This window comes from Channa argus, chromosome 5, assembly GCF_033026475.1.
Source record: "Channa argus isolate prfri chromosome 5, Channa argus male v1.0, whole genome shotgun sequence".
Taxonomy (NCBI): Eukaryota; Metazoa; Chordata; class Actinopteri; order Anabantiformes; family Channidae; genus Channa; species Channa argus.
The window spans coordinates 3,021,100-3,034,556 of NC_090201.1; the positions used below are offsets into that span (position 1 = coordinate 3,021,100).

The window sequence follows — 13,457 nt, forward strand, 5'->3', positions numbered from 1 at the left end:
AAAACCAACAATAAATTAGTCCAAGTTTTAGTTTAATAAAAAAAATAATAAAAAAGGTTATGTCTACTTCCTAGTGGACATTGTAGTTTGTGTTACTCAAATAGGAAACTGCATCCCATGAAGACTTTTTAGCAGTGTTCAGAGCATTTCACATGAGGCGGACAGTGAATATTTCTCGCACGATATGATGTTTTCATGCATTGTATACTAATGTTACACTTTCAACGTTGTGTTTAAAATTCCATCTTCCCTTGTTAAAAAACAATAAGGAAAATAAAACACTTTATTATTATTAGAAGACTCCTTGTTTAGACAGTACGTAGCAGCAGATTGACATATCATGGCTAAGGATCAAGCTAAAAAAAAAAAAATTCCCATGATGGCCCATTAACATTTTTGTTAGCCCTTCACATCCTGTTTATTTGCTCAGGCTAAATTGAGCTCCCCCAGAGCCAGAAGATAAACAAGTCTATTAACAGGATGAGTAGCACTCAGGTTTAGTGAACTGGCCTTCATGTATAAAATCACTGGAATACCCCCTTGATTTGTACGCATGCAATGCAGGGACACTGACTCCTTAAACCCAAGCATCAGCCCACACTTTGGTCACTATGTAGCACAGTATCGTCAGTTTCAAACTAGCTTCAGCAGAGACCTCCACGGCCCCCACAGTGTAACAAACGCACACTTTAGTAACGCATATCATCATGGGGACATCTTTTCAACAGAAGGTCATCTGCTATGTTGCCCCACAGCGGTGCACTTAACTGTACATAGCAGTAAATAGCCTTAGCACTAGACAGGCGCCAAAGTCGGACTGCCATTCGAGGAGTTAATGAGGTCTAAAGCAGTGGTAGCTGGGCCACAGCAAGCCCTGCGAACTCACTCCTGGACACAACACATCTAAGTGGACAGCAGCCACTCAAGTGGCTAATTGGGAGAGTGGCAATCAGGGAACACAACAAACATTGCACCTACTGTGTATCATCGACCTTGACTCCAGTGCCAACACACACAAACACAAACACACACATGCTCAGAGGGGGAGAGAAAAACAAAGAGGGAAAGGGAGAGGAAAAGCAGACACACTGCATGGAGCCGTGAGGCATCACATTAGCACACACTGGCCTCCATTTTATCTCCTGTGGTCTTTGTCAGTGCTGCCTTTTTACCAGTTGGGAGCCGGCGGAGACTAGGGGAAATGTGTGTGACGGGTAGAATTTAGAAATACCCAGGCGCTCCGACCTTCAGTATAGAGAGGCTGAAAGCTGGATGTGTTGTGTCCAACCTGTTATTGAAGAGCCAGTGTTCGTCACAGACACCTCATCAGTCATTGTTCAGCAGGAGCTTTTCTCTTACTCACTGCTCTGCCCTTCACATTTAGCTTGTTACCCAACAAGCACATAAACCCATTAAAGTGTAAAAGACCCAGGTTAACATAATAAATGTGTAAAGTACAAATGGAATAAGCTGAGCTGGGACACTGACTAAACTTTCTCCCATACTGTCTCCCTCAGATAACCTGTGCAATGGGAAGTTCCACAAACACCTGCAGGACCTGTACGCCCCCCTGGTGGTGCGTTATGTCGACCTGATGGAGTCCTCCATTGCGCAATCTATACACAGAGGCTTTGAGAGGGAATCCTGGGAACCTGTCAAGTAAGGATGCCTATATCATCTTACCTTTATCTTCTTCGCCTGCAACTATTTAACTTTCAGTTCAGAGGATGTCATCTTGTTCATATAGTATTGGTCGTCTTGTTTTTTCAGAATACTTCAAAAGACGCTGTCTGAACTACTGAAACCCCTTCAAATGATATAGTCTCTGTCCTTCAGGTAGAAGCAGAAAGATATTGCAATGTAGGCAAAAATTCATAAACACGTACTCCACAAACTCGGAAAAAAAAGAAACCAATTGGTGATGTTGACCCATAAATTCTCGTGTTGGAACAAATAAGAGAATTTGTTGGGGTCTTCAAAAAAAAAAGTGCAAATTTAAAAAAAAAAACAGACTTTGAAAGTCAAAACAAAATAAGACACTTTTTAAATATGATCAGCATAAGATCTCATTCGGTCTGTGTTGCAGTAGTTTTGGACAATACACTACAGGATATAAAGCTGATGTAGAGTCTGACATGTGTCTGTATGTCCCTGTGTGCTGTTGTGTATTTTTATTATATTTGTTTTCTGCCACAGATTAATGCAGAAGCAAACAAATAGTTTGCTCTCTGGAAATGCCTAAACTTATACAGTACTGTAAATATTAGTGCAACAACCTGTTTTTCTTTTGTGTGTCTCTCACACTAAAACTTTCAAATATTCAAAGAAAATCGAACTTAATAAAAAGAAAACCTGAGCGAACACTAAGTACAAGTTTGAAATGAAATGTATTTATTAAAGCGAAAGGTCGACATGTCTCCACTGTGTTACATAAAGAATGGATCTTGCATCCTTTCTACATTGGATCAGTTATCTGCCTCACACATTTTGACAGAACAAGGAAGCTTCAGTTGCATTCAGTTGGTTTCTAATGACACTAGACAAATAGTGTTTGAATGGATATATTACAACTGCAGATAAATAAGTGAACTGCAAATACTGCTCTGTGCCACTGGGATTCTTTCATAGCTGGAGGTGCCATGCATTTCCTCATACAGAGGGAAATGAAGTGACATGGCCATGAAAAAGAGATAAAGGATGTTTCAGGCACAGCTCAGTAGCATGGAGGCATTTATGAATAAAAATATTAGTTGGACAGAGGAAAACATTAACTTCTGAGAAAATCAACAATAATTTTTTTTTAATAAAAGCTACCACCTCTTCTCCCTCAATTATGTGGCATTTAACCTTCTCAGCCTAAAAAAAGCCTCATAAAGCCTAATAAAACACTTTAGGACAAGTTATCTCAATTTCTACACACATCAAAGTGTTTCCATGTGTGCTCATACTCATCCCTCCAGTAAGTGCACTATATTTAATAGAATGTGATCTACTGCAGCTACTTTATCGATCCTCCCTCAGCCCAGTAGCCCGCAGCCTCCCGCTGCTAAGGAATCTTAATGATGCAAATTGTTCTCCTTGATTGACCCGCTGACCCCCCATCTACAGTCAAAGGAGAAACATCATAAGAAATACAGAGAATTCAGACCTTGTTGGCAGAATACAAGACACCAAAGATAACACTAAACACTCACAAGACTAAAACTAATCAGGTTAATTAAAAATGTATATTTTCACTAATAATTGACCAGACAACAGAAAGTTATTGTTAGACAATAGGGCTAAGGGAAAAGGGAAGGGAGTGGATCTTTTTACAGCAGTGAGCTTTGAGGAAGTTGTAGATTTGGGGCTTGTGTACAACAAAATCAAAAAGTATGACTTTTTCTTCAGATTGTTGCTTTTTGTAATTCGTTTGCATCACCTTTGATGTAGAATCTCTCTCTTCTGTCTCCCTGTTATCCTGTTTCTCTTCACAGGAGTATAACAAGCTCTCTGCCCAGTGTCAATCTCCACATGCCCAAAGTAACAAATCTAACAGTGCCAAGTGTTAACCTCCCACAAATGCCCAGCTTTTCTCCACCCAACTGGATGACATCTGATTATGAGCTAGAGTCAGAGTGTGTATCTTCATTACACAGCCTAGACATACACATGTGGTATGGACGTGGTATTTAGGTCATATGACCCCAAAGAGGATAACCCATACACACACACACGAGAAGTTTTCAGAATGCACCTAAAAAACACTAGAACCTTTACAGGTGGACTTTATTTTACCTTCTCTAAACTTTTCAATGCACAGGTCCAACTTTTCAGTGTTTCAGCAATTACTGCATAACATGCTGTTCTCTAACATAATGAACTGCAAAAATCACGAGTGTCTGATCAACGAATCGGCCATTAAATCTTCTGGTTCAATGACAATTTGTATTCAAACAGTTCTCTCTCATCATGCCATTCACATTTTGACTTCATGAGACCAAGACACCTAATAATTGACAAGTTATTAAGACACTGGCATTTTTTGTGGTGGTAGACCCACCACTGGTGTTAGCTTTTGTTTCAATAAAATCTTTCAGATGAAAACAAATTACCATTGCATGCTTCTACTTAATTGCCCTACTGTCACGATTTTGGTTAGGGATGGACCCAAGAGACGAGACAGTGCGAGGGATAAACTAAAGGGCTTCTATTGACAGATTGAAAAGGGTAAACAGAAATCGCTCCTAATAGGAGGGTACAGAAAACAAAAGTCGAGGAGAAAAAAAGAGTTCCAAATGCAAGACTCCATGAAACACACATTCAGTTTTTACCTAGAGTCCACTGTGGGGTCGGTGAGGGTAACAACATCAACAACGACGACGACAGGAACAACAACAGCAGTGACCACAAGGATCTGGCATGGGAGTGAAGGGAAAACTGAACTTAAATAGAGGAGGGAACAGGTGCAAACCATGAGGGACAACGATGGCAAAGCTGGGCAAAAAGAACTAGGGACAGGAAGTAAGGAGAAGGGGCCACAAAATAAAAGTCCAAAACCAGGAAGTACACTGTGACCATGACACCTACTTTCATGATATAATATCAGTGTAGCATGAACTCTTTACCTTTTCTATAAATTTTACCCCAAATTTAAATATCCCTAACTTTCTGTGAGTAGTATTTGTATATATAACATTCACATTCTTAAACATAAGAAAAATACTGCACAATACATTCATGTGTATTTATGCACATCACTTGGTTTATTGTACTTTTAATTGGGTATATTTGTTTTAGCACTATGTTGTGTTTTTTTATATGTTTTATTTTGATTTATACATATAATGAGGATACAGAAAATACAGAAAAAGCATTAACACACAACACACCCAAAAAGAACAGGAAGACAGATACTACTCGAAATACTAAATTATTTTGTCCGATCAGCATTAATAAACATTTTTAAAGACGCTTTTTAACCTTCGCCATTCCACCCCTGTGAATTCTGCATGATCGTGCATTTAAAACTTCATAGAAACATTGCAATATGCATTACAAGTTTTAAGGAAAAGGTGTTTTGTTTCCCAGAATCAGGCATTTTATGCCACAGCAATCACAAAAATGTCCTGCACGAACTGATCAATAAAAGTTTTTTTAATTGATTTTTTACTTCTGGTTCATAATAATAATAATAATAATAATAATAATAATAATAATAATAATAATAATAATAATAATAATAATAATAATGATACTGGAATCATCTAGGTTGAAATTAGGACAGAATAATTGTTAACATTAAATACAACATTTAAAAAAAATATTTTAAATAAAATAAAAATAAATAAGGGCTGAAGCCAATCAAATTGGAGGGAGGGATAAAACTTTTTGAACGCAAAACATAAAAACTAAAACAAAAAAACAGGATTAAAATTGGTAAAAGTAGGTTTAAATTTTGCATTTAGAATATGATTAATTTTACTTGTTCTCAGATCCTCAGACAGTTTTCCGATACAGTTTTGCCAGAGGATGTGACGGCACTATGAAAATAGGTAAAATAATTGTACAACCATTATGGAAGCTGTCTGGCAAAGTAAGAAATATTAAACATGTTAGTGTGTTTTCTGCTCCTGGTCCTGTTCTGTACTATTTACCTGGACTAGAGAGCAGATAGTCCAGATAGTAGAGGAGGTCGTACAGGAGGAGGTAATCCACTCCATCCACTCTGAAGTATAAAAGTGTGCATTAGCCATCCTGTTTTACTCAAAGAGGGGAATAGACAATAGACAGAAATTAGATGCTAAAAAGCCTATTTGGTGACCTCACATTAGCCTTAAAATTAATTCAGTCAAAAATTCCATACTTTTTTGTGGTTTGTGGGCTCAGTAAGTCAATGACAATTTAATTTTACTGCCCTCAGAGCTTTAAAAGCAATAAAACAAAATTGCAACAGCCTCAGACAAAGTGTGATCAGCATATTTAACTTGAACAGAGTCACAAATTGGAAGTCTGCGAAATATTTCCAACTTCATGTCTTTTACATAAGAATTTTCTGTTTTTGAATTCAAATATTAACTAATAAGGTTTTTAATGGTTCATTCCTATGTGTCGCAGGTCATCCAACTTTCTGGCCATTTAAGACTGAATGGTCTTGTGAAATGTTATTTTACAGCAAAATAAACATGGAGATAGGCTCGTTTGTAGAGTCATGGGTTAGAAGTTTTTTCAAGCTGCAAAGTATTGATTTTAAATCATTGAGAGGCTTTTACTTCATATCATCAAAGTCATTTTGCATAAAACCAAGTCAAGTCTGAAGTCAATTAGGGAGCAGTTCAAGTCAAGTTGGGAGTATTTATGCCGGAGTTGCCCACCTGAGTGCCCATCCCCAGAGTCATGGTCACAGCATTCATACATAAGTACACAGTTTTTATATATTGTTATAGTTAATAAACATTATTTCTTTGTTTGAACATTGTGCAGTAGCCTGAGTTCGGTGAAGGTTTTCGTAATGTATATGATCATGTGCTATCATTTAAAGCTCCCTGCATATATTAATATACACCTGACAAATCACACTTTAATAACTTAATTGAAACGTTGTCTGCGACAACAATAATGATTGGAGGTGTAAAAGTTCCTCATAAGCTGCAGCATCCTGCAGAGTGTGACGCTGTCACCACACCATATCCATCCCTGTTGCCTCATCTGGGATTTTCATACACTGTCAAAAATAACAGTGCTAACATTCTTATGGTAAACGCAATACAGAGACCTCAATTTTTAACCTTCACTTTATCTATGGTAACACATTTACGTCCCAAAGACAAGATGATAAGAGACATGACATACATAGTTTTCAATAATGGGAGAAACAGACAGGCTATCTGCATAAAGTAGGGAGTATAGGACATCAGAATGGACTGTTGGGGTTTCATAGAGGTTTAAAGCCACGTTCATACCAACCTGTTTCACGGTGTATTTGGATGCATTTATGTATTTATTTATTTACCATTTAACATTTATGGAAGAGCCTGTGAAAACACTGTCAATCTTAGAGATGTATTTAATGTATGTGTAGATTGGAAAGATGCAAAGGTATAACAATGAGACAGGAAATGTGTTCTTGTCTGTTTTATAGGACTGAGCATCTACAGCCATGCTGGTCCCTCAGTGAGGCTGTACTAAAATACTATGGTGTTTTGAGCTAAATGCTAATATACTCACAGTGACAACATGCACTAATTAGCACTAAACCCTTAATTACAACTGAGGCTGATGAGGATATTAATAGTTTTGAAAGTAATTGTTCATAAACTAAAGGAGTGAATGTGATCATGGTTCAATCCTGTAGTTTATGAAGTGATTAATTATTAACCATGAGAAAACAACTTTGTATTATATGTGTGGTTAAACTAAATCCACACATTTTCACTATAGTATAGAGACTTGACCTCAGTGATAGCTGTATGAACTTGCATCTTTTCACATCTTACCACTAGCGTTTCCCTACTTACCTGATGTTGTAGCACCTTGGCCCTGGTTTCACCCTCCCACTCTGTTCTAAGCCAAAATGGTTGTGCAGGGTTCCCTTGTGTGTGTGTGTGTGTTTTCTGCATTGTGGTTTATTCTGCTGGGACTGGGTTAAAGAAGTAATGCTCTTTATGACTTAATGCTAATGAGATTCCACCAACTGCAGTGTTGCTGGTACTCCAAGTCCTAGCAGTCCTTCTCTTCCCCTAAATGTTAACCCATCTCTCCCCAGTAGGTTCTCACACATCCTAGAAATGCTGTTGTTGAAAGGCTCCACCTAGTCTTGGGAAGTGGTAAAAAAAAAAATAAAAATGTGTATTTGTATTTGTAGATTTGTAATCTGTCTCGCAACACATTCAAACGGCCTTTGACAATATTCCTCTTATTCCCTGAATAATGCTTTTCTAAAATGAGTGGGAACCATGAACATATCCAGTAAAGAACAAGTTTGTTTTTCCTCCTCTTTTTACCTGTATCACCATCCTGTGCCAGTCCTGCTTTAACTGACACATACACTACAAAGATGTGTATCCTGCACCCACACATTCACACAGTCTAACCCAGTAACATTACTTGGTGTTTAAAATGGAGCCAGCATAAATTTTCACCTTCACTAACAGCGTAGTGTGTGTATAAAAATGTTAGCATGGATCCTACCTCCCCACGGTGCAGACTATGCTGAGGCACACGCTGTCAAGCTACACTCTGTAAAAAAAATCCATCTGAGCAGATTATTTGAATTGTTTGTTTCACAAAAATACTTTTTAATTAAAACTTTTTGTAATCACCCTAATTTACACATGAAAATATTTGATCTACACAGTAAACTAGAAAAAAGCACTTTTGTTCAAAAACATTCTCCTCTTCAAAATCCTAAATTCTGACCTGTGGTCCTGCAGTAATGGCTCAGGAACATCAGAGGATCTCTTCTGGAAGCTCGATGCTCTGCAGACCTTCATTAGGGACCTCCATTGGCCAGAGGAGGAGTTTGGCAAACACCTGGAGACCCGACTGAAACTGATGTCCAGTGACATGATTGAATCCTGTGTAAAAAGGTAACACCACATTTAAATATACAGTTTATAGCAGTTACACTGAGTAGCAACTTTTCTGAGCATAAATCTCAGTACACAGAAACCTGTGGTATCATCCTGTTTCGAAATGCTAAATTGTGGCCTTCACTTTATTTAGCTGTCATTGACTGGCCGTGTTTAGCATCATGTTGCTATAGAGCCACAAAACCTTGTAGGGACGAGGCCAAAGAAGTAAAAGCAATATGAGAGAGATTCTGCATTTCATTTCCCACCTTGAACCAGTGTTGGTTCCTTTTCAGAACCAAAATGTATGTATATGCACTGTATGTTTGAAACTATTGTTTCAACTACTGTATGACTCGTCCATCATAGACAAATACTTCATAACCTCAGCAAGTCATTTTGCAGAATCTAACCAAACCATAATCACACATCCTGATTGTGACAATTAGATATGTGTTAGAGGTACCTGACGAATGATGGCGGCCTTCTGATAAAAAAACCTTTTGTTGTTGTGTGCTGCTCTAAGGGCATCAAGAAAGGACAGATTTGTTGTTTAAGTTTGAGAGCTTGTGTTTTCAGTTATCGTTATCAAAAATGTACAAAAAAAAAAAAAAAACTGTTTCCAGGGCCAAAGCTTCAAGCGATGAGTTTGCCATTAGCAGCCTCAGGGTTTAAAATGTACAAACTTAAAAACAAATAAACAGACATTTATTGAATAGACAAAATTTAGTTTTGTGTAAAGTAATTCAATATGTATAAACACACCTCTTATTTCCGTGTTTTCTCTAAATGTGTGTGTTGGGGCACTTGGGGACTAATCCTTGCTAAGTTTGTGTTATTCCCTAAAGGACAAGGACTGCATTCGAAGCCAAGCTTCAGAAGAGCAGCCGGAGCACAGACTTTCGTGTGGCACAATCCATCTGCACTATGTTCAACGTCATGGTGGATGCCAAGGTCCAGTCAGCCAAGCTGTGTGCCGTGGACCTGGGACAGGAGGTAGGGGAATGTAAAACAGCAGCTGCCATTTCTTTTGGGGTTTTTTTTGGTTTTTTTTGTTAATTTTTCTGTTTGTTTTGTATGAGGGGTTTGCTGTATCAATTTGAAATTCTTTTTATATCCTATATTATTTAAAGGTCAGTACGATTTGGTGGCAAATGAAAATGACAAGAATGAACAGTTTTTTATTTTTATTTTGATTGTCTGTAGTAGGTGTCAGTCTATTTCTCCCACTCTGTTACTCAAGTAACAGTCTTTATTTCTTTGTGTCTCGGTTTTTTGCAGTGTTCACATAATTTTCCATGTGCCATGTCACCTCTTTCTTTCTCCTTTTCTGCTGCTTTTTTTTCTCCTCCTCTCTGTCTTGTGAAAGTTTGTTAGAGACTGGGTAAGTGTGGCTATGAATTCAATTGAAATCTCACCCTCCAGTTCCCAAATGTATAATTAGTCATCAGTTTCCCTATCTGTCTTCCTCCACTTGAATTGTTTGGATTTCATTAGCATATGTGTAGATACTATTGAATATACATGGGGTAGAAGTGAGAGATCTCATATTTTGCAGAATCTGATACCAATTACTAACAATGAATTAATCATTGCTAAGTCCTTTACTGTTATGTTGCTGCTATGAGGCTAAACAAAAGGATTCCTCACAGTGACGCTGCCTGTGAGTTTCCATGACAGCAGTTCTTTAGCTACACTAATCATTCCAAACAGGGCTTTTATTCATGGGAGAAGCTAACGAGTCTGGAAAGTGGTTATAAAGCACTACAGAAAAAAAACAAATATGTAATAAATAAAATTTGAAAATGGCTTATACGGTATATGTAAAAAGGAAAAACACCAAAACAGAAAATTAAATTCAATTCTGTTGCTATTTTACACTATATTAGTACTGAATCCTACCTTTTCTGTACTTGTAGTTGTAACGTAACTGTTATGATGGTGTGTGTCTATATTAAACAACAGTAAAATTCCGAAACATAAGCCAAACTGAAAGATTGTATCAAACCAAAATCGGAGCACCCTAATAAGCCCCCCGCCCCCACTTAAATAAAAACATGAACATGCACACAAAAAAATCTCATGTTTCTGTCTGCTCTGTTTTGAGACTTTCCAGGGCTCCCAGACTTTCTGGACCCTGCCAAAATGTTCCTGTCAGTCCCTATGCATACATGTTGTAAGCCTACATACCCACATCAGTAGTAGCACCCACGACTCTCAATGCAGTAAAGGTGCCGCATAAAGGCTTATTAATAAAAAAATTATAGAAATCGGTTTTAAGAATTGCAATTCCTCCTAAACTATTTCATTCGATCAAACCCAAATTAAAAATCTAAAATAAAAAACTTTGGCATTAGGTAGCCTAACTTAATGTTTAGGCTTTGAGTCAATACAACTTTTTTTTCTTCTGTTGGAGAGTTAGAGTAACACAATTTTAATTGCCACAGCTCGTTCAGTTATTACTCGCCATCACTAGTTATACCAGGTCACTTATAAGAAGAAAGACTTGGTAGAAGAGGTAAGTCGCTAAATAAAATTATAAATTGGAAGTTTTGTGATGATGAAGTCATGGGTCTATGATGTAGTTTGTTTAAAGCCTAGCAATAGCTTTTTGCTTGTATGTGTATTTATCACAATTTGTGTTTTTAACAGAGTTTATTTTCAACAATAATCCAAACTGTAATGGAAAAACCCTTTGGTTTTTGCTCACAGTAACCAGGAAGATGCTAACTTTTGGGTTGGCCTTCAAAAATGTCCTCCCTGGAACACTCTATTTGATAATTTAACTGAACATTTAGTCATTTGATTAGAAATGGTGTGACCTTACATGACTCATAGAACCTTCTAACACCCTCAAGAATATGTTCAGTTCAGCAGAAGGGGTTCAATCAGAATAGACTGAACTCCTTCCATCACGTTGCATTTCAACAGTCAGAATTCTCTCTAAAACCTTGTGATCACTTCTACCAGATGATACAAACTGTTTTCAGCGTGTTTCCTTGCATTTACTGTATTACCACAGGTTGTTGCCTGTTGTTTAAATGTATTCATTGAGTAATTGTAAATGTGCTTTATAAATAAATTTGAACAAATTTGTAACTTTAAAGCCAAATTGAACCCTTTGCCTGGAGCAGTTCAGCTCTGTAACCACAGTTTTTTTTTAGGTTTGTCTTTTTTCATAAATATCCTTGCTTTTAATTTGTAAATACAATATTTCCAAATACGGTGTGTGTTCATGTCTGTGTGTGCTGTTCTCCTATCTTTGTATACTGTGTCTGATCTTTTCTGAGTAGTTTGTAGTGTTGTATTGTATTGTTCTGTTACTGTGTGACAGGTCACAGTTTATGTCCTGTGACCTGCCAAAGTACTGCAAATGAAAGCTAACTTTTAGCAAATTCTGGAAAAATGCATATAAATAACATAATCTTTTAGAAAATATTTTGATTTTGTTGTAATTTCCCTAATGGAAAAGATGCGATGATTGAAAACCATGTCTTTGCACTGTAGCCCTCAGCATCATGTTCTAGTAATCAGCTAAATTATTACCTCACTCCTTCTACACAACTGTTCTGTAGTAAAATGTTAATTCACTGCAAATGCAGATGCCCAGTGTTTCCCTTTAATGTCCCCTGTCACTTCATGGTGGAGTGAAGACTGACATATTGTCTTTTTGTTCCTCTGTAGAGACAGTACCATTCCCAAATTGACAATCTCATTGAGGAGACGGTGAAGGAGATGATAACTCTGCTCGTAGCTAAGGTACAGAGCAGCACAGTACACTGTACATTTACACCACAGATGTTTAATGCACTTCTCAGGAACACACCCAAAGCCCCCTGGGTTTTCATTTGTTTCTTAAATACAAACAGATGCCAATAGGCAAATTCATGCATACAATTTAGACAGCAATGCTGAGCTTACTTGTGCTCCATAACATTTTAAGAGATACATTTTACTCTTGGTGTCTCTACATTCACATCACAGCAAAAATTATATTCACCTACTGCAGTAGTTGCATAGAAATTCTCATTCAAAAACTCCACGGTAAGACTTGTAATAATTCTCTTCTTAAGTTTGTGGTCATTCTAGAGAGTGTGTTAGCCAAGCTTTCCAGATATGATGAGGGAACACTCTTCTCTTCATTCCTATCTTTCACAGTAAGTAGAACATCCTGTAGAGTTCCTCATATTATACTAATAACAATCACAACAATAGAAATACTGAAATATGTTTAATAGCAGTTCAATCATGCTGTATGTTAAAATGTTGTTTTGTTTGTTCTCTGTGTTAATCTTTTATGCTAATTTTAATACAGTTTGACCTTTGTTAAAGCCTTCCTCAGCACCAAATAGCTTAACAACTCAGCTGGCTTCTCAGTGCATTACAAAAGCCAGGTTATTGAATTTGTGAGTGCACTTTTGCAGTTGAAATCACCACATGAGTCACTGTTACCAGTTCAGCAGGCACTAAACTACAGGCTGTACAGTCTCACCACAGCAGCCTTTGTTCTGAAAAGTGGTGCCACCGCTGGAGTCCGGACAGTTTTTTCACTCTTTTTTTCTCTCCTTTATGTCAAGGTAAAAGCTGCCTCAAAGTATGTGGATGTACCTGTAAGTGAGATTAATTTATTTCCCCGTTTTTATTTGTTTGTTTGTTTTATAAATGGACACTATAGCAAAAAATATGTCCTGATAATCCTAATAATCAACCCTGTTTGCCACAAAATGCATTATTTACAATGTATTTGCTTCATCATAGATGTTGGGCGTAGGATTAGGGTTGGGCTACTTAAACTTGGTCTGAATTAATTAGGTGATCAGTCAATCATTACCACATACAAAGTTAGAGTTTGGTTGCTCAGCTATTACGACTGCCGTAGAATATATGCGAGAGATGTGTGGGAAATTG

At 37.3% G+C, this 13,457-nt stretch overlaps 1 protein-coding gene across 5 annotated transcripts in view; it reads left to right on the top strand.

The window, feature by feature from the left end:
* The window catches only part of cadpsa (Ca2+-dependent activator protein for secretion a), a 183,881-nt gene that overhangs the window by 134,647 nt on the left and 35,777 nt on the right, over positions 1–13,457 (top strand). For 3 of the 5 annotated variants that reach the window (XM_067505309.1, XM_067505313.1, XM_067505310.1), the window contains 7 exons: positions 1,518–1,659; positions 3,477–3,617; positions 8,412–8,567; positions 9,398–9,545; positions 12,234–12,308; positions 12,623–12,706; positions 13,127–13,159. In XM_067505309.1, the coding sequence (XP_067361410.1) occupies positions 1,518–1,659; positions 3,477–3,617; positions 8,412–8,567; positions 9,398–9,545; positions 12,234–12,308; positions 12,623–12,706; positions 13,127–13,159 (779 nt within the window). The remainder of the gene's footprint in view (positions 1–1,517; positions 1,660–3,476; positions 3,618–8,411; positions 8,568–9,397; positions 9,546–12,233; positions 12,309–12,622; positions 12,707–13,126; positions 13,160–13,457) is intronic. The other 2 variants (XM_067505311.1, XM_067505312.1) reach the window with 1 other exon arrangement.